The sequence below is a fragment of the Notamacropus eugenii genome, chromosome 5, assembly GCF_028372415.1.
Source record: "Notamacropus eugenii isolate mMacEug1 chromosome 5, mMacEug1.pri_v2, whole genome shotgun sequence".
Taxonomy (NCBI): Eukaryota; Metazoa; Chordata; class Mammalia; order Diprotodontia; family Macropodidae; genus Notamacropus; species Notamacropus eugenii.
In genome coordinates, this window is record NC_092876.1 from 147,988,561 (window position 1) to 148,010,996 (window position 22,436).

Genomic DNA, 22,436 nt, shown 5'->3' on the forward strand with positions numbered 1-22,436 from the left:
GAATAACTGATCATTTGATAGATTAAAGATTAGGGCCTAGGAGAAATTGTACAGTAAGCAAAATTTGTCCTTGGCTACCTAATGCTTTTTTTTTCCTGGCTCCTTTCACGACTTTTTTTTTTTTTTATTTTCAAAATATACTTGAAAAAGGATGAGATCTGAGTCATTATACCTAGTGTTGCTATAAGTCAATGCTTTAACTCTCCCAAGGGTACTCGTATTTCAGCCTTATCTGATTGTAGATTAAAAGGATTTTCCCCATTACGAAAAGAATTTCAAGAATCAGTCAGCAGATGGAATATTTCTGTTTTGTTTTGGGTGTGTGCATTTGTATATATGAAAAGATTCCTAGTGTCCCTAAATTTTTTCTCCATAGAAAATTACCTACTCTGTCTTTGAATATGGACAGATTGCATTTATTCCATATACACCTATTTATGTACATGCTATTTCTCTTGAAAAAAATATGCAAGCTTCTTGAGGGCAATTGAGTGATTCATTTTTATCTTTACATCCAAAGAGGATTTAGAGTAGTGGGTAGAGAGCTAGCCTCAGAACCAGGAATATCTGAGATCAAATCCTACCTTTGCTATAGCCAAGCTAAGTGACCCTAGGCAAATCACTTAATCTCAATGTGCTCTAGGCTATCTCTAAGGTTATAAATTGCAGGAAAAAAATGCCACCCTGCATAGAGAGAATTTCTTTTTCTGGAACAGGTACAGCCCCTATTCCCTATCTCCAGTGCCTGACATATAGTAGGGGCTTAATAAAAACTTGTTGGTTGATTGGCAACCCATGTTTGACACCCAAGTTTTGGATATATTTAGTGTTGATGATACAATGAATTTTCTAGAATGTAAGATTATTGTAATGTCCTTGGCTAGTAGGGTTCCTGCTGTTGCCATGAGATAATACCAGATCATCAATGGATAATTTGAGTTAACATTAACAAATTATTATTTTACCACCATGGCCTGATATTTTAGTCATTAGGAGCTACTTCAACTCCATGGGAGCTCATTGTGCTAAATGGGATTGAGGTTATCTGGAAGGGATAAAATGCCCAGAGAACTGAGGATTACAGAACATTTACTATGTAAGAAATGAACCCTTTATGAATTGTTTCATGTGGTGTGAACTATGGATGCCCCAATGTTAGGTTCCCTAGACAACTTCCTTTTTATAGTTTTTAAGGTTTATAAAATAATTCAGCTTAATAGCTTTTTTTTTTATTAAAGGAAACCTGAATGGTATCAAATCAGTTTCTTACTCTTTTTTGATCAACATCAAAAACCCTTGTTGTGCTGGATATGTAGATGTGTGTATGAATGCATATTTATTTACATAACTTATATGGGTTAGACTTTGACTGATATTTGTGAAGCTAAAAAATAGAGTAAGAGTGAGAACTGATGTAGTGTTCTAAAGAGGAAGGTTTTGAAAAAGAAAAAGTTTCCACTCTGTCAGAAGCATTTCCCACTCTTAGACAGCTGTTCTCAATCTCCTCTTTCTTACTCACATCCTCTCTCACTCCCCCTCTTCCAGTTACTGATTTGCCACTAGAAACAGAGAGAAATAAGCTTCCAGCAGTACAGTAATGACTGATTCTGACGAGAACAAGTTAAATAGTCTTTTGGTTAAGGTATTATGAAAGTCTCCCCCTTCGATAACAATTTGAATTATAATGACCCTTTGCATGATTGAACAAACAAACCCTTTATTTTCATTAATTTCTAGGATAAACAGATGGTGACATGGAATATTCAGCAGAGGAAAAACAATGACTTTACCATCCAAAATATTTCTTAATACCTTTCCCCAAGCATCTCAGTGGTATAATCTTTTAAAGTTGTCTTCCACATTTTTTTTCCGCTTGAGAGAATACATTATGAACCTTACTTTGAAGAGGGTATAATTTAGGCACAAATAAGTTTAGTGACTAAGACCTCTACCTTAATATAATTGGGAGAGACCCCAGAGTCCTTGTAGCTCTGTTATCTCATCAGACCACACAACCTGCTAATATGTGATCAGTGTAGATCCATTCGTTTTCCTTGCTAGAGCCAAGCAAAGTAAATCTTTTGCTGTTTTTGTTTTACTAAAATGCCTCTGAATGAATAATGTGATGAAAGAAGATTTTTCCCACCTATTGTTGGATCTGCCCATTGAGGGAAGCTTGATTAAGGGAGTTGTTTTGTAGGAGGGTCCCAAGTACCTTTTATTTTTTTTTTTGTTGAGGCACTGGGTTAGAGAGTCATGTCTGCTGACTCTGAAAAGTGTATAAGTACTCTGAGGGTAAGGTTTTACTTTGTGGCTTATTGACTGAAGTGTTTGTTTAGTCAGAGGAGGACTCTGGGAAACTGCTAAGGAGACCACTCCCCCCCCCCCCCACCCCTTTTGAATACCCAGATGTCAGTGCTTCTTTTTCTGGTAATTATGGTCAGACAGTTGGACCTGTCTGTTGAACTGTGATGTATGTATTGAATATGGTCAGACAGAGGAAGCCATGTGTGTTGATCTTTGATTTCTCCGTATTTTCTCTGAATTTCAGGGTGCTGACTTTTTGCCCTGAACTAACTGAATGATATATGTGATTGATTAAAGTGATTGTTAACCCCTCAAAAGTTGCCTTTCCTTTTAAAGAAGCAGATCAAAGAACCTATAAGAGCAGGTCCTCCTATGCATGTTGGGGTGCTTACTGTTACACCTTGGTTTTCCACTCTTGAACTTTGTTGAGAATTGATAGGGAGTTTCCTGTTAGCTACCTGGTAAGTTTACCCACATATGTTATTTAATTTCTGATTTTGCTGGGAGTTTATGTTACCAGCATGTAAACTAGAAATGTAGTCCATATTCCCAATGGTGTCCATTTCTATTATAATTCATGAAAGACTCTTCTTCAGGATGTTATTTCTTCACATAATAAGTCTTTCCCTTTGTCTACTGTCTTCTACTATTTAGGGTGATAGACATGTGGGTGAAAGAATATGAATGGTATAGTACCAGCCATCACTACTATTGATAGTTTGGGAGATAGTGGGAAATCTAGAACGATCAGTGATATTGGCAGGAGCTTCATTATGAATATGACATGAACAAAGGTAGTGATCTATTCTAAATAGAAAGCTATGTAATTAACATAGGAAAGGAATCCTCATTATAATGTATTAGACAGCTAATCATTTATCATTGACTTGAAGATTGACAAGGAGGGTGAACCCACTAGCTCTTAAGTTAGAACAATTTACTTTAGGATAGATAACTCCAATTGTCAGGGATTCTTTCCTCACATCAGAACAAATTGCTTCTTCTCTAGGCTAAAAATAGCCTGTTCCTATAACATATCCTTATATGGCATGGACTCAAGCCCCGTCTTTGGACATTGTTCAGCTTATTAATATCTTTCTTATACAACAGTGCCTAGAACTGAACACAATACTCTGGATGATGTCTGTGGAGGGCAGAATACAGTGGGACCATTAACAACCCATTCCTGAAAGCCATGCTTCTCTTAAAAGAGCCCAAGATAGCATTAGATTTTTTGGCTGCCACATCTTACTGCTGACTCATATTGAGCTTGAAATCTAGTAAAACCCTTAAATACTTTCCAGCAGTTATTGGCTAACCATGACTTCCCCATTTTGTATTTGTGAAGTTGATTGTACCCTTATATAATATTTTACATTCATCCCTTATTGAATTTTATTTGATCAGAATCAACCCAAAAGAATGGAAAAGTCCACTGATAATGTTGCTTATAAAAAGGCAATGGGGAAGACATAAACAATTATGACCCCAGTATTCCTACTTTCTCATTTATAAAATATTTTTATAGAAATGCTCTAGACAGGCATCAATGATGAAGAAAATTATCCATCTCCTTGAAAAGAGGTGAAAGATTAAATTTGCAAAATGAGACATATAATTTTGGATGTAGCCATTGCAAGATATTTTTTCTTGACAATTTTTATTTGTTATAAAGGTTTTGTTTGAGAGAGAAATAAATGTTTGATCACTGAAAAAATCTAATTAAAACAATTAATTAGAAAAAATATCATTGTTGTGGTATAGATTGATATTTTAATGTTGGTAGAAATAAAATTATAAAATAAGACTTGCTAGTCTAACTATTTTAGAGTTTCTTTGATAAGTCTCTGTGCATTTGGGTATGAGTTGTCATTGTTCATCTTTCATTTTTGACTTTGACCAATGACGTCATGGGGTGAGTCTTCATTTGCTTGTGAATTAGATTTAAATAAGGCAGACACAAAGTGATCAGTTTCATTTTTTCTTCCAGAGTTGTGAAAGTCCAGTGGGATAAGGTGAAAGGCATTCTTCCCCCTGAAATGCTATTTCAGTAATAGACAACCAGAAGTTATATGCATGGCTGACATGGATGACATTTTGAAGATGTGTTCAGCATGATGGTCTCTGACTAAGAAAGTACAATGTTCTCAAAGTATAAGCGGACATTTATATGGTGCATTAATGTTTATATAGCATTACATATGTTATATATGCATACACATATATAGCAGCTATGTATATATACATGTATGTTTAACATATAATCTCATTTAAACCTCACAAAAAATTCTGAGGAAAATACTACTGAGGTATTACCAATGTTATTTTATGGATGAAAATATTGAAGCTGAGAGGTTAAATGAATTGTTCATGGTCACATAGGCAGTGCCAGAGGCAGAATTTGAGCCACAATCTTCAGTACAGTAGGTGTTATGCTATTCTCTCCAGATCATCCAATTTTCTTGTTTGAAGGATTTGAAGTATGACTTAGAAGGTATTCAAAGGGAACCACAATGATGATCTAAGAGAGTTGAAGTTTTGTGCCAGCACTCAGTCCACTGGTTTTCTTTTCTTTAAAATTAAATTTCTTTTCCTCCCAATTATCCTAAACGTACTTTCTTTTCATCCCACTTTCCTCTATTTGAAAAAGGAAAAATCAAATCCTTTTAAACAAATATGTAGTCAAGCAAAAAAAAATTCTCCTATTGAACTTGTCCAAATAAATGTTTTCGTTTTGACTTTGAGTTCAAAACTTATCAGTCAGGAGGTAGTTTCACCATGAGTCCAGTAGAATTATGATTGGTCATTGACTGTTTTGATTAGAGTTCTCAGGTCTTTCAGAGTTGCTTGGGTCCCACTGAGGTGGAGAAGCACTTCATGAACTTGTACTATCTGCCAATTGGATGATGTTTTCTGTAGGGCATACATAACTACATTGCCTGATTTTAGGACTGCAAGAAGGCTGAAGCATGCTTATCAGTGTGGTCTAACATAAGGTATAGTGAATTTCTTTGCTCTGGGAGGGACAGTACCTTTTTGGTTGAATCAGTCTTGGATCAGCTAAAGGATTTTTATCTGTTCATGGTAGATCCTTGGTTACGGAAGAAGGAGTATAAGGACTTGATCAGTATCCCAGAAATTAATGTGGTCCCTCACCAAGAGCTCTCAGAATCAATTCATCTTCCTGGAGAGTCCTTTATTGTACCTGAGTGGGTCATCCATACCTAGTTTTAGAACCTGACAGGGACCCTTAGGATGGACATATCTATTGATATGACTGATATGACATTAATGGCTCCATTCTCTACTGCAGGGAATGTAAAAGACATGGAAGAATGTAAAAGACATGCAAGGCAAATTAGCTCAGAATGCAAATAAGTTAATCACTTCTAAATTGTCACAGAAAAAAAAAACTCTCTTAGGAAAAATTAAAGATATAGAGATGATTTAGTTTGAAGAAGACAAAGGTTGAGAAGTGCCATGCTAACAATTTGCAAACATGGGAATATGGTTTTATGCAGCTGTTTTCTATCATCAGTAAGAGCACAAGAGGAAATGAGCCTAAGTTGGATCATAGGGGATTTAGGTTTGACATACAGAAAATTTCCCAGATGTGAGGATTTTAAGCACTGGGATGAGTTATCAAGGGAATTTGTGGAATCTTCTCTGGAGGTGTTTGTAAACAGGAAGATTTTTGTAGTCTGTTGATTTGGAACTGGTTTTTGAATCCTTAGAGCCTAGGACAGTAATTGGCAAGGAAGGGCAATTAATACATTTTTGTTGATTGGTTGATTGTTTGAAACAAAGTCCTATTTCACTAAAGAGGGAGATAACAGTTCAGGGATCTGTCCCCTTCAAGTTGTTCCTTTGAACCTTCAGATAAGTCTGATGAGCTGAGTTACACTGAGTAAGGAATGAATTACTTTTTTTTATGAAGAGGTATTAAAATGAGTCAAAGGTGTACTTTTCAAAAACATTCTGAAAGTAAAAAGAACTAAACATGGGACAGAAGTTATCATAAAGCTGATTACATTAATTTTGCCTCATTTGACCCAATAAAAATGATGACTTGGGATAGTTTATGTTGATCAGAACATGATTTTAGATCAAGCCAAAGCTGAAACTTTGATCCCTACATGTACTAGTTAATTTTGCTCCATTCTGTGGACACAGCTGACATCTCCCATACCCAGTAGTATGCATTTTCCCATGCCTACTACTAAGCCTAGCAGGACTCAGAGTGAGAGTTTGGATAGAACTGTCAAATCCATCACTACTATTGGGTAAATAGTTCAGAGGATGCTATTTACTGAAAGAGGGTCAGTCACGTTATTTTCTTATACCCCAAATAGCACATTTATTATTTTAAAATGATTTTTTTAAACCAGTCTAAACCTTTTTAGTAAGTTATTTTAAAATGATTTTTTTAAACCAGTCTAAACCTTTTTAGTAAGTTATCATTGCCATCCCTTTAAATAGTGTCCCCAGGTTTCCTTCCACATGATGCATACTCCAATGGTTTTAAGAGATTGGAACCAACGGGACAAAAATGTCATGTTTGTTAAATGCTCAGGAATTTTGTTGTAATTCTACCTCATCATGACTCTGGGAATGACAAAAATATTTGAGAGTATTTTCCAGATGTGGAAATGGAGGCATTTTCCCAAGGCCTGTGGGTCCCAGGTGAAGCCTTGACCCCCTGAACAATTTCAAAAGGTCAATTACACAACTGGGACTAAGACAGAGGTCCTGACTTCCAATGATATATTTAGTTTACAGTCTATATTTCCTTGCTTTGTATGTTGCCAAAGACTCATAGGCTGGGAAAACACAGAGGTTCAACACATTCACCTACATTGACAGCTGCCTGTTCATTCACATTTCAAAAAGTGTTCAATCCACTGGTTGTATTGAATTGACTGGTATCCTAATGGGTTTTATTGATGTTTTGACTGCAGGCAACCTTTAAACATTAAAACAGCGCCCTAGCTCCACACAATGGAAGCAGTCCAGCAATATAAACCCTATTCCTATAAAGAATTTGGTATTTGGACTGATTTTTAGTGCTAACTCCACTAAGCAGCCAATTACTGACTTACCTAGGGGCAGTGGAGGAAACAAAGAGGAGAGAATGCTATTTGAGTTGAATAAGGCACCACCTGAAGAAACAGGCCTGGGTGAGTTTCCACAGATGGTTGGGGAGCTCAGGGCAATAACAGTGTTGAGGAAATGGGGAGGAAAGATGGTTCCTGACAGCTGAAAAACAGCCAAGAAAACGGAGGTGGGAAGGTACTGAAGGCAAAGCATCATTGTTACTCTTTAGCTAAGGATGGGCCTTGCTGATATGGCTTTGACTGAAATACCTAGAAGCAACCATAAGTGAGCTAGTGGTAAGCACTCATGCTAAGTGTTTGTAGTAGTTCCTGTACATCATCAACACGATCATTTAGTCTTAATGGCTGCCGTAGAAATTGTAAATATTGGAAAAGGATGGCTTAGTAAAGGAGTCAAATCACCCGGTCTACCACACTATGAGAATATATATTGTTTTAGGATATTGTTTGAATTATTTAAAACCAGATTCATTTAAACTGACATTTAGTGCAGCCATACTCATATTTCTGAGTATTGGCAAGAATCATAGCTGCAGGGCTAGAAGGAACCTCAGAGACCTCTCATTTTATAGATGAGGAAAGCTGGAGAAATTAAGTGACTTGCCAAAAGTTACACAGATAGTAACCATCTCCCTTCCCTTTTTGCTTTCCCTCGTTTCATATTACGTGAGACAAGCCTTTATTTAGGGCAATCTACTTCTGAATCATGGCTGCTTTCCTGATGGACAGCATTTGCTTTCAGATTCACTTAGCACATCATACCTAAATCTATGTGCTAATGAATTTCCAAACTACCTTCTAGTAGCTTTTTTTATTTGGAATCATGTCAAAAATTTCTGGTGCTTAATTTTAATCATAACTACTCTATAATAATAAGGGAAAGTAAATTGCTTACTGTCTGTAACTCAGAACTAAAGCTATTTTAGTCACTTTGGTTTAAAAAAATAAACAAATGTGGTAGTGATATAGTGATGCAATGATTTCTTTTATGCAACTGGCTCTATGCTGTCATTCATTATATAATAATAGTACTGTGCAAGAGTGTGACAATGATAGTTTTCAAGGTACTTCTATAAATTTTATTTCAGTTGGATCTCACAGCACCCCTTCTATGTTGGTAAACTTATATCAATCTTCTCTTTTGATGTCCTTGATTTATTTTACCAGTGAGATTATAATCTCTCTCTGCTCTGTGCCTTGGAGTTGTCCAACTAAGAACCCGTAAATGCCAGTATACTGAGTCTCAGCTAACATATAAAGAAGAATCTTTATGTGTTCCCTTTGCTTCTCTAACTTAATTGGTTCTGCCTGGATTATAAGGATGCATGTGACTATTTGATAGGGAAACATTGTTAACATTGAACAGTTAAGCTTGAATTTCCTAAGTATTGGACTTAGCAATCAGTTTTACTTGATATCACCTAATGGAAACACTTCTAATTAAGGCTGAAGAAATGATTTAAACAAATAGTTCTCAGAATATGGTTCCCCAGGCCATGGCTGGCTGATCCGCAATTGTTCTTTAGAGAGCCTTCAAGCTCTCTAAAGGGATTAATATGTAAAGCATGATTGTGCCGTATATTACATATTTATATGTCATAGTTTATCTTAAAATATCAGTTTCTGAATATCTCATCAAAAAAATCGTTCTTTCCGTTTCTTTCTGATGTGTGTGTGTGTCCATGTGTAATGTCAAACATAAGTACATAGGATTAGAGAATAACAAGGTCTTGTGCCAGGTTAAGACATTTACTAACAATTTAGATAATATTTACTTTTGGAATTGAAGCATAAACCAGAGAATGACTTATGCATTTGCTATTTGTTCTTTCTCATGGTAGCACCAGCTGACAGTCTGTTTTAATGTCTGAATTTAAACCATTATGCACATAACTGACAAGAAAGGAAAAAAGCACCAGGGATAGTTCCCTGAAGTTGGAGTCAGAACACCTGGGTTCAGATTCCAGATCATGTCAAATCTGTGTGGCCTTGAGAAAGTTACTTAACTTCTCTAGTTTTTATCTTCCTCATCTGTAAAACTAAGGGAGTTAAATTAGATGGCCTTTAAGGTCCTTTCTAGCTATAAATGTTATTCTATGCCTTCCAAAGTCTTTTTCAACTCTAAAAGTCATGATCATATAAATATTTATAGTGGGAAGGCCCAACACTTGTTAGTAACAAAATTATAAGGATCATCATTTGCTAGGCTAAAGCATGGGTACATCTGGGACCTTAGGACAGGAAGCAGCCTTCCCCCGCTCCCCCCAAGGAATGTACTTATCAGAGAAACATTGCTGATGGCATAAATGCATTTCTGGCTCACACCAGGTGAGAATGGCACTCTAAGCTAGGCCTTCCCCCCTGTAGTTCTTTCTTTGGTGATGGGCTCTCGTACTCTGAGTGATTCACTGACATTCAGTTTAGCGTCCTTTCCTTTTACCCTGGGCTGCTTCTAGCTCTGCTGGAATTCCTAGAAGTGGGATACACTTGAGAATGACTCTGTTTCCTCTGTAGGCCTCTGGTCATTAAATCTATGCTGTTGAATCACGATTCTGTGGGCCTCCCCGAACAGAAGGACCCAGGCTAGTCTTTTAGTTCTGTGTTTTATAATGTACTACAACCCTGGGCAGTAATTTCATTTTTCTGGGCCTATGTGTCTTCATCTTAGAAGGAAAGGGGTAAGGTTAGGATGCTCCTAAGGTCTCTTCTATCTAAACAAAAATCAAACTGAACCACACCAAACACTATAAAATGCTCAGCATCAGTTAGTTCATCATTCACTGGGTTAGAGAGTGGTCTCCCTCTGTGGGAGACCCTGATGTTTATTCTCCAGCTATTTGGTCAATCATCTTTTTAGCTCTACTTCTCATTTCTTCTTTCTTTCCCTGTGACCCTTTGGTGGTGAGACTATGTAGAATATTAGGAGTTATTCTTCTATTGTCTATACCAAAATAGACCGTATTGACCAGGCTGTATCTCTAGCCAGAAATCTCAAATCTTAGTTTTGAGAATTTTGCTCGTGTAGTCTCCCTCTCCCCCTGTTCTCTTGCCACTCCCCCATTTTGGTGATTTGAAAAGCTTTTGGTGCTAGGAAAAGCTTTTATTCCATTTTCACACATTGACCTTATTCTTGGATTAGTGGAATTGGTGCTATCTCCATATGGAATCCATCTATCATCATCATCATTATTAGGCTTTCAAAGTACAGAGATCAAAATCATGTTGGAGAATCATGAGGTAGTAATTGCCTTTCCAAGGTGTGGATACCCTTCTCCCCTCAGTTTAAGAACCATAATTAGAAGTCCCCATTAAAAAAGAGTGAAAACAAGTTAACAATAGCAATAATAACTGATATTTATATAGTAAGACTTATGAAACACATTACATATATATTCTCCCATTTGATCTTCATGACAAATTTGTAAGATAGAGATTCAGGTTATATATTATTATACAGATAAAGAAACTGAGGCTCTGAAAGACCGAGTGTCATCCCATGTGGGTCTCCCTGAACAGAAGGACCCAGGCTAGTCTTTTAGTTCTGTTTTTTATAATGTACTACAACCCTGGGCAATAATTTCATTTTTCTGGGCCTATGGTCTTCCTGACCCAAGTCTGTCCAATCTTCAATGTGTCCTTCCTTTGCACTGACTATCCTCTGTGCTGCAATGAACTCCTTTCTTATGATGTCTTAAATGCCTTTTCTTTCAAGGCTCTTTTAGAGTCAACTTCTTTGTGAAGCCTTTTCTAATCTTCACAGCTGCTAGTGAAATTAAAATTATTAAAGTTACTATTAAAGTTCAAGTTAAAATTATTTTTATTTATTTTGTATGTATCTACACATGTACATGTTGTTTCACCCAGCTAGATTATGAGCTCCTTAAGAGGAGGGACTGTTTTGCTTTCATCTTAGTGTTCTTAGCACCTAGTGCAGGGTCTAGCAAATAGTAGCTGCTGGATAAATGCTTGTTGATTGATTGGAGGTAAGAACTGTACCTCATTGGAAGACTGTGTTTTATTTGTATTTTGACCATTTTTGGTCAGTTATGGAATTTTTTTTCAAATGTGAGAAGATTCCTTTTAAATGGTAGTCAGGTTCCTAAGTAGAGTGATTTTGTATCTTGAAAGACGGGCCTCTGTGAAATAAACCTTGATAAACCAGAAAATCAGGACATTTTCTGTCTAGCAGCAACTACAGATGTAGATTGTCACATTGGAACTGGTTAACCATGGGGCTGATATAGAATGACTTGGCTTACCTGAAACTGCAGAATGTTCCCAGAGGATATTTTCCTTTTAATACATTTCAGAGGCAGCAAATTTAACTCCTGCTGAGAGCAGGAGTAATTGCTTTACACAGGGAGAAAAAGTTCTTTAAAAGGCCCAATTCCTTTCACAGGAATGTACTTTCTGACAACCCTTTGAGTTTAAAGATGGGAAATTCTTAGTAGAGAGAAAAATTACTCTTGAGTACAAATGTGACCATTCTTGGAGTAACTGACCCCATGTCTGGTGTCTCCGGCTTCATGTTTTGTGACAAGACCTATTGCACAGGCCAGTCCTGCCATGGCATTCTCCATCCTTCAGATAGATCGCCAAAGGGAAAATTATCTTGGCTCAGGAATTGTCAATCCAGTGCCAGAGACCTCAGAACCCCTTGAGTCCTGCCAATGGCTAATGATAGTTTGGTTTCGGTTGTCGTTGGGTTAAACCCTTAAAGCACATTTTCCCCCTGCACACTACTGTAAGTATTTAGATGCCTCTGTCTGCCTGGCTGTGCTGCAGTAGTCAAAAGCCTCCTCTTTAGGCTTATTCATAGTTTGGTTTCCATGTTTTCTATGTGGAAGCTGTCTTCTTTCCCTTAGGTTTACTGTGTGGATCATAACTTGAAAAAGCTCTGCTTCTCTAAGTAGCAGGGAAATAGAACCGATGTTTATCTTGTTCTATGAAGATTACAATGTTCTCTAGAGACACTATCTCATCATTTAAGCCTTAAAATAATCCTTTTATCCCTATTTTATAGATGAAGAAGTAGGGTGAGAGGGGTTAAGTGCCTTGCCCATGGTACCAGAGCTGGTAAGTGTCAGAGGAATTCAGGTCTTACTCACTCCAAGTCCAGTACTTTAGCCACTATGCCGTTGTTGAATGTCCTTGACTATGGCACTTAGTTCCAATTTGGTTTAAAAGAAATTAAGCTTCTGTCATGGGAAAACTTTTATGAATTGATGCAGACTGAAATAGCCAGACCCAGGAAAACAATATAGGAAAGAACCTCTACCCTGTGCTCATGCTTTCCCCCTCTCTTTCTCAACTCATAACTTTGTGGGGATATCTGAATTAGTAGGGGACATAAGTAGGATGTTGAGGACGTAAAAGGATAAGGTCCTAGGATAATTCTTTACACGAAACAAATGAGATAAACTCTCAGTGGCTGATATTCCATCTTCTCCCCTCCTCCTAGTATGTCATTTTTATGATTTTACTTCAAGGTGACCTCCATTCAGCTTTTGACTTTTGGTCTTAGAGTCATTTCTTGACTTACTGCTTGTTTTCTGGATCAGTTGACATTACAAGATCCTAGTTTTGGGGTCTGGCTCTTTTATTCAGTCCTTGGATTCTAGCGTGTTTGTTCCGTGCGATGCTATCTGTAGTCTCCACCACAAATTGTTCAGGACTGTCTCAGTAGACAGATGAATTAATGACCCATTCAAGACCTATAACGTTCTGAATATATGGTATAATGGAGAAAAGCACTGGATTTGGAGTCAGAGGGCATTGGTTCAAATCCTTAGCTCTACTACTCACTAACTTTGTGACTTTAGAAAAGTCACTTCACCTCTCATGAGGGGTTAGGCTTGATATATTCTAAGGTCCTTTCCTACTCTAAATCTATGAACTTATGATTATCCCAGAGTTTATCACTAACTCACACCAGCTTGAGTGGTCTGTGTACAGAAAAATCATCCTTGTGACAAATCACTCATCTGATAGTTTTATGACTGAGATTTTTTCCCTTCCTCATTGATTTACTCAATATTTTGCTCATTCTTGTTTTCACTGATTATCCTATTAGCAAAAAGTTACCTTTTGCTTCCATTCTATTTTTGTGAGGAATGTGTTTTGTGATCTTTGTGCCTTTCCTATCACTTTCTAGATTTGAAATCTTCCCTGGCCTGAAGAATGCTAAGAAGAGATTCACTGATTTTCATGGGATTAAAATATTTTATCCTGGGTTATCAGAGAGAGGGAGAGGATTATAAAGCTTTGTCAAGAACTGTTTGGGAGTTGGCAGCAATTTAATTTTCTGCCCCTAAGTCCTTGTGATTGCTGCAGAAATTCCCTAGTGTTTTGATAACAACCCCATGGGGCCCTTGAGAAAATTAGGTTGGTGCCTGTTCTATTCATGAATAGGTGGGATCATTTAAAATTACCTTCTCCTGTTAGCCTCATGCTAGAATCATACTCCTAAAATACAGTAGATTTTCAGTCTTCTTCTAGTAAAAAAAACCCCAAAATCTCTTTATAAAGAGAATTTCTTCCATCATCCTGTCTTCATCATCACCTCTTCCCCATAAGAAACTCTACCCCTGGAGCCACTCTGGGCTCTGATAGGTGAGCTTTTACTATATGTGGTCAAGGTCACCATCTCACTCCTGTCCTATCCACACCCACTCCTACTCTCACCCTACTCCCATTTTCTAGCTTTCTATGTGTTGTCCTTCTCTATTGGTATGTAAGTTCCTTGAGGTCGGGGATCTTCATTTTTATCTTTCTTTGTATCCTTAGTTCTTAGTAAAGTGCCCAGAACATAGTAAATGCTTAATAATGCTCTATCAATCTAGCTGGCTCTCATCTTTCATTTATCTGCCTCACTTTACTTCACTACCGGATTGAACATCTTTTGAAATTCTAGTTGAAATAGAATAGCAGGACTTGTCAGAGATCCATACCGGACTGGACACTGTCTTTCATAGTTATATGTCTCATCTCATCAAATATATTGTAAATTCTTTGAAGGCAGTAATAACTTCCTCACCCTGAATACTGGGCACATTGAAAGAACTCAATTTTGAATTGAATAACTGGGAGAAAGAATCTCAAAGAAACTGTTAGGAATATAATAGTTTACCTCAGATGGAAACTGTCTGAGATTGTGGAGACCTCCTCTTAGTTCCTGTGGGAAAAACATGGCAAAATGCAGATTAGATTAATATTGTAAGACAAACAACATTACTAGATAAATCCGTAGCCACCTAGCTATCTATGATGCTTGGAACAGGGCTGGCAATGATTTGCTGATAATATCTTTTTTTATTATTATTCTGTAGCCTCAGATTATACAGCAGACTCTCAAGAGGACACTACAGTATTATGAGCATCAAGTTATTGGGTAAGTAAAAAGGATTTTGGTGATTATCAGGGGGTAAATTAGAGGTAAATTGCTCACTAATTGTTGAGCAAATGGTTTTCTGCCATCTAGCCCTTGGCCTGAGTGATGTGACCTACTTTCGGTCTCAGTTTCTTGAAATGCTTATTTGGTATAGCCAGCTATTATGGGCAGTAGAAGTGGTGTTCTCTAATGGTTCCTTGAAGTTACTTCCTTTGACTTGTATTTAATTATCTGAAGAGAAATTTCCCTGTAATATTAATTTTCTGTCCTCCACATGTACCCCTTCCTGTCCCATTTTTTATTATCTAATGTCTCATTCATTGAGGTATATTAGAATCCCATTGATGGTTTTTGGATTAGGTTTTATAATCTGATAATATATAATAATAAGAACCAGCATTTATATAGCATTTTAAAGTTTCCAAAATCCTTTACATGTATTATTTAATTTTCTTCACATAACCGTTTTAGATGCTATTATTAGCTCCACTTTACAGATGAGTAAATGGAAGCTGAGAGAACTCAAGTCACTTGCTCAAAGTCACGTAATTAGTAAGTGTTTGAGACTAGATTTGAACACATATCTTTCCGACTCCAAATCTAGCACTGCATATCACTTACCAATTGAAAACCACACAGACACTTACCATAGTGCTCTGAGATAAGGGTGGCTTAGCTAAAGCCACTTTTTGTATGTTGTCTTCTTTTTACTTAGTCGATCTTCTCATTTTCCAAGAAAGTTCATAGTATAGGTTATTAGCTTTTCCTAATGTATCAGAAACTCAATTGTAGCAAGACTTTAGAGACAACTGGGAAATGAGCAAAACAGTTTTGAACTCCACTTGCTCATGTATCATAGCTTTTGATATTTTACTTGACTATAGTTAGTATACGCATGTGCACACATGCACACTAAAATTCAGAATCTATATTCCCACAGAGAAAATTCCATATGAGAAAAAAAAGTCTATTTGGTGGTAATGTGTGTGGGAAGGTCAAAATTGAGAATGTGCCCACTCTTTGTTTTCAGAGGTTTGTAGCAAAGAACTTAAGAGAAGTCATTGTGATTGGGATAAAAAAAATATTTTTCTGGCTTTTAGGGAATGGTAAAATTTATCAAGGAGCATATCAGAAGAAAACCTTCTGGAGAAAAATAATGAAGGGAATGCCAATGACCCTGTGGACATGCTCTATAAATAAGGGTTTAAAGATTTTATTAGTGTTCATTACATAAGGGATGTTTTGGAGAAGTTGCCATATTAGTCCTCTAGAGTCAGAGGCAGCTAGAAAAATTGCCTAGTGAAATTGTTAGTTGGAGACCATTAGACATTTTAAACCATATTTATATTAATCAGGTCATAGATCCACGAGATTACCCTATTAAATATAAATATTATGTCCAAATTAATCTCCCTCCTCACATTCCAAAATAAACTTGATCCCTCCTATCAAGCTAACTACTTAAAGTGTATCTTCCATCCTTTGTGACGATATTAATACATTTACAATAATTGTTTTCCTAGAAATGATATTGTTCTGTGTTTATGGTGAAATCTGATACCAGGAAATATTTTAGTTTTTATTCTGTGAATAGATCTTCAAGGTAAATTAGCTTAGAGAGCTGATAACTTTGATAGCCATAAACAGCCCACTTTCATTATATTAATTCAGGCCAAAACCTTTTCTTCAATAGAAACTCTGTTGAACATTGAAACAACTCTTCCCTTCTGTGGCCAAATCCCAACACTCGCTCCCCTGTGTGATGCTGAACAGGTCATCTCGTCTTGCTGGACCTCATTTCCCCATCTGTAAAATGAGATGGTTGGAGTAGATAACTTCTGAAGTTTCTTCTAGCCCCAATTCTAAAATTACATGACTTTATGCTTTTGTTATTTATACTATACAGTCTTTTATCACCCACTGTCTGTACAACTCAAAGAAAGCAGACAAGGAACTAAATGCAATGCAACGTGAATGTAGCTGACTGTGTGGTGACCACTTAAAAAGATCTAAAGCCTCTGGTGTCTCTCAGAGAACCTAAGTCTCATTTACTCCAGACTGTGTGTATGCTGGATACTAAGTATACTCCATCTTCCTGCTTTACTCAGACCTCTTCTTGTCCTATTTTTTTTCATCCTACATCCTTTTACTCTCTATTTGGTTCAGCCAGACTCTATGCATCAACCAATACCTAGAGTTTCTTTGTCCATGACGACAGAGAGATGGGTGATAACTTACCCTTATCCCATAAAATCTATCACTTGCAGTGGTTTCAGGGATTCACCTTTAGCATTAAGGTTATTGTAACTCGAGCATCCACAGCACTAACTATGGAAAGCCTGTGAAATGCTCATTGGAGATGGGTATGCTGAATTCAATGGCAATCTCTCCAAAGAGCCATTGCTGACTTCCCTTCCTCCTCCTGTTGTGGCCTAAAGTCTGTAGGGACCGGGGTCCTGGTAACTGACCTGGTTTTTTGCCTCCTCTTGTGGTCCCTGTTACCCTCCCCAGTGAATTTCAGTTTAGGATTTGACTCTACACTTGAGTGAGTTAAAATGAGCTATCGTGAAGGCTCATTTCTTTATTCATTACTGGCCTGTCTAATTTTTTGTGAAGCCTTCTCTAAATCTCATGCCTGCTTTTAAAGACCGTGTCACTGGTTAAAATTGCTCTAACTAGATGTTCTTGATTGGTTGCATAGGGAAGTTGGGCTTGGGATCATAGATATAGAGCTAGAAGGAACCCCAGGGGTATCTAGTCCAATTGACTTTTTTTACAGATAAAGAAACTGAAGTTCAGGGAGGATACCATGATGGAAGTACTTTTATTTATAACTTCTGTGTGATCCTGCAATACTATTGATCAACATATCTAACTTGATAAAATTGTTCCACCTGATGTACCTGGTCTCATGTTTATGCTCTCTTTCCCTCTCTATGGCACCTTCTCATCTATTCATTATCCAACTCATCCTATTTCTTTCCTAGTTAGTTTCCTTCTAGAGCTCAGTGTCTTTGAGTTTTTTTAATCCCCCTTTCCATTAATGCAGGAAAGGGTCTGAATGCATCATTCATGCTTTGGAACTCATTTATGCCAAAGTGTTGATAATCTGAGATATGTTTATTTTAAGTTTTTTATCTGTATTGTGGACTATAAACTTAGTTAAAAGATCTGGTATAGCCTTATAGAGAATAGGGTGAGTATATACCTTATTCAAACAGAACAAGTTAAATAAAGATTTTATATCAAGAAGACAAGACATACCTTTGAAATTATAACTAATAATTATTAGTTTATTATCAGATGTGTTAAATAATTTATAAATGATTAATATCTATTTTTAGTAATGATTAGCAACATTTCTAAGTCACTCTGATATTTACAAAATAATTTCTCCTAAATGCTGTGAAATAGATAGGGCATATATTAATATCCCTATTTTACAGATGAGGAATGAAAACTCAAAGGAGTTGTGACCTCAAGGTTACACAGATAATGAGTCAGAACTGGTATGTTAACTGAAGTCTTTTGACTCCAGATTTGTTATTTTTTCAACACAGCACATTAACTGATATCAAAACCTTGCCCCTATGTCCTCTTGACATTCATGTCTTGCCAAATCCCAAGCCTGGATCCCTGCCACCATCTATTTCCTCTAATCCTGCTCATATACTGCTCAACAGAATTGAAGGAAGTCATGCAACCATACTGACTGGATCTACTATAAATTTATGTTCTCTAATTTCAACTGGGGCTTCCCAAACAAAAGTTTTATTCCTAATTGATTCTTTAACTTTCCCCATACAGTGTCTGTTCCAAACCTTCTCTTCTTTCCTTAAACCTCACGTAGCAATCCTTCTTGCACCTCTTATCTAAGGATCTCAACTCCTAATTTGCTAAAAAAAATTAGAGGCTATTCTTTCTTCTTTAGTCCAAAGTCAAAGTTCCTTCTTTTCTTTTTCATGTCACACTTCCTTGGAATCATTCTCTGTTATTTATTAGTCCTATCTCTCATTAAGAGATTGCGCATCTTGCTAAGGTCACACACTCTATGAGTACCCTTGATCCTCTTGTTTTCTATAGCAGAGATATCATTTCCTCCATCCTTAATGTTCAATCTCTTGCTACTTACTAGCTTCTTCCCAATAGCATATAATCACATTTGAGTCTTCTATCCTCCAAAAATCCTCAGTAGGCCCTACTATCCCTTCAAGCTGTCATCCTGTACTACCTTTCTCAGCAAAACTTTTGGGGAAAATAAAAATTGTCTACCCTTACTCTTCTACTTTCTCTCCTCTCATTCACTCCTTTGCAATCTGGTTTTTGACATCATCATTTGACTGAAACTTTTTTTCTAGTTACCAGTGATCTCTTATTTGCTGAATCTGGCAGTCTTTTCTTAATGCTCATCTTTCTTGACGTCTCTGCAGTAACACTGTCAACCATCCATTTCTCCTGAACATTCTCATGTGTTTTTGTGACACTCTTTCTTCTTTTCCTATCCATCTGACCACTCCTTCTTGGTCACCTTCACTCATTCACCTTATCATACCCCCTCACTATGTTTATACTGCAAGGATCTGTCCTTGACCTTCTTTTCTTTCTCTAATCTATCTCATTTCTTTACTTTATCTTCAGCATCTAGTGTCTCCTAAGCTCCAGCCTATGTCACAATGGTCTGTTAGACACTTCAAACCAGATGTCCTGAAGTCATCTCAAACTCAATACATCTAAAATAGGATTATCTTTTCATTCAAATAAAGGTAACAGAGACAGAAGAAACAGCTAGACCATATGTTCATTAGACACATGGTGGACTGGGTGAATGCCTAGGGGCCCAAGGCTTCTCTTTCTACCTGGAGGATTACAACATTTCTTTCTTCAACCACCACTAGGAAAAAAAGAAAGTGATTTGGCCGTTTATGTCTTTTTGTATTACGCACACTAAGTTCTAGCTCAGCAGCCATTTAAAAAATTTTTCTTAACCACAAAGTAATCAAACAAAATGCCTGACTGGGAACAGAATTTCTCTCTTACATATCCCCTTGCACTTCTAACAGCATGTCTGACAAATCCCCCATATGAATTGGCAGCAGACTGTGCTCCCTGCTCTTGCTTAAGAAGATCAGTTCCCCACTGGCCATTCTCTCTGTTACATATGTACCTATTACCTCTCCAAATAGACTATAAGTTCCTTGTAGGCTGCTATTGTTTTAACACCTAGCACAGCACCTAAAATATGGCAGACTTTAAATAAATATTTGTTTCCTTGAAAACTGATTAAAGAATGCCTGATATAGAACATTTGGATAAGATGAAAAGGAGGCAGAAACAGCATATTAGTTTGATGGACTAGCCTAGTAATACTTAAGTATGAATTACAAGGTGTTTGAAATAATTTACACAAGAGATTTAAAAGACTATAGATGTTCATTTCAACAGAGCAGATAGTAGTCCCATGGGCCAATCCATCTAAACATGAAATGAAAATGTCCCTTCAGTATGGCTAACCTAAGATTCAGTATCTTTTCTGAAGTATGCTTTAGACTCTACTAGTCAAAGATTTGTGTTTACAAAACACATTTCTCTATTTCTGAACTAGCCCATAGCCTCATTCATGAAAGAGATTTTTATACCCTAAAGGGAAAATAATGATAATGCCTTTGTAACACGTCTTGGTACATTTTTATTCAAGGTACCTCTGGGGGAGGTAGAAGACTAGGAGAAACATGAGATGAGGAACTGAGGGCTAATGATAAAATCGGCAACACTTACAGGGGATTACTTACTCTGGGACAGTCCATGAAGATAGTAATCTTCTGTAGTCCTATGTAAGAGACAGAACTGTATAATTATATACCACATACTTATTGAACAGATGGAGAAAATGGCAGATGAATTCCTGAAACAGATTACAAAGATAATATAGAGAAAAGATGTTGTGATGGGAGGTTATTTTGGCCAGGGTGATAAGAGAAGTTCAGGATAAGAATTGTCCTTTAGGTATTTGATACAGAAGAAGTAGAGTTCTGGGCTGCTTTGTAGAGCAGAATTGGGGCCTGTGGTGTGGGAGATGTCCTGGGAGGATGGGAGAGAGTGAAAATGATTCAGATTTTGGTTTAATATTAGAATTGAGGACAGTTCAACAATGTAACTGGGAGTCTGTTGAGTGATTGCTAAGAATGATATAGGAGGAATTTCCACACTGAGTCAGAGACTAGACTAAATGGCCTTCGAGGCCCTTTCCATCTCTAAGACTCTATATGATTCAACAGTGCATGGTACCAGAGAAAACTGGAAGGATTGATGCTGATTAGAGCTACTGGAGAGCTAATAAAGAACTAAAAATATGGTTTGGTTGTGAAAAAGTAATATTAATTACTGTAATTTATGTGACCTGTTTACCATTTATGTTTAATCACAATGTAACAAAATAATTATTATGCATACCATTAAGCATGTACTCAAATTACCTTTGTTGTCAGTTTTATTTGCTTGTAAAAGGAATATCTCTATACCCATAGACTCACTTATTTGTATGTATGTATTATGTATGCATAAATTTGCTCATACAACGTAGTTATTTTTTCATAGCTAGAAAATATTAGAGATAACATTAACTGAGAGTATAAATTTTAGACTAGTGGTTACTAACCTTATATTATTAGAAAACAGATCTTTTTTGGGACTAGATGAATGACACAAATATTAAACAGACAAAAATGGATACTAGAGAGATAGATGGGTAGAGAGAATATACATTGGGCATTTACCATATGTCAGACACTATGCTAAGGCCCGGGAGTACAAATAAAAGCAGGAAGGCGGTCCTTGCCCTCAATAAGCTCACATTTTAATTGGGGAAGACTACATATGAAGAAGAGTGGGAAAGGTCTTCTATCAGAGAGACTGCATACCCAGGAGCAGAGTTCAAGTTTGCAGTGGGAGAGATGAGGATGATGGCCAGAAAGAGGACAACATGATGTAGAGTTGGCCCCAAAGTGGCATAGAATCCTGTTTTCAGGAGCTGGAATGTGAGGGAGCTAGGGATGCAGAGACAATATTACTCATCATATTAATTGACTATTAAATTACCCTTCCCCTTTCTTCAACTTCTCTCACTCTGCAAACCTTTAGATCTTCCCAGCTTCAAGCTCTTCAAGAAGAATACAGAAATTTAATCATTTCTTAAGTTTTCAGGTCCTTAGGCTGCTTGGACCCTTAAAGATTTAACCATATGAGCTAGGCAACCATGTTCACTGTTCTCGAGCAGATGTTCACATCTGTAAGAGCTGGAGCAAGTAATTGGATTTCATTGGCTGCTGCTTCCCTATTATAGTCAAATGTGAGTTTGTGTTTCAGATTTCTTTATCTAAACTGGATTTGCACTTCTACTTGATATGTTAACAGGACACATTGCTTTAGTTATTATTAGCAATCAGCCCAGAATCTCATCTATGGGATCATTTCTCACAAAAATTCAGGATTGGTTACTGTTGAAGCATAAAATCTAGAGCTATAACTCTAGAGGTATAAAGAAAATTAAAGTTTTTCTCATGCAATTGTCTTATTTTGTAGAGGAGGATCTTAAAGTCTATATGGTTTAAGTGTATGTGTCAATCAGT

The 22,436-nt window shown here is 36.9% G+C and overlaps 1 protein-coding gene across 1 annotated transcript in view; it reads left to right on the forward strand.

Annotated features, from left to right (window-relative positions):
* The window catches only part of GUCY1A2 (guanylate cyclase 1 soluble subunit alpha 2), a 446,276-nt gene that overhangs the window by 36,618 nt on the left and 387,222 nt on the right, over window positions 1-22,436 (forward strand). Inside the window, exon 2 of the mRNA XM_072611211.1 lies at window positions 14,750-14,811. Coding sequence (XP_072467312.1) covers window positions 14,750-14,811 — 62 coding nt within the window. The remainder of the gene's footprint in view (window positions 1-14,749; window positions 14,812-22,436) is intronic.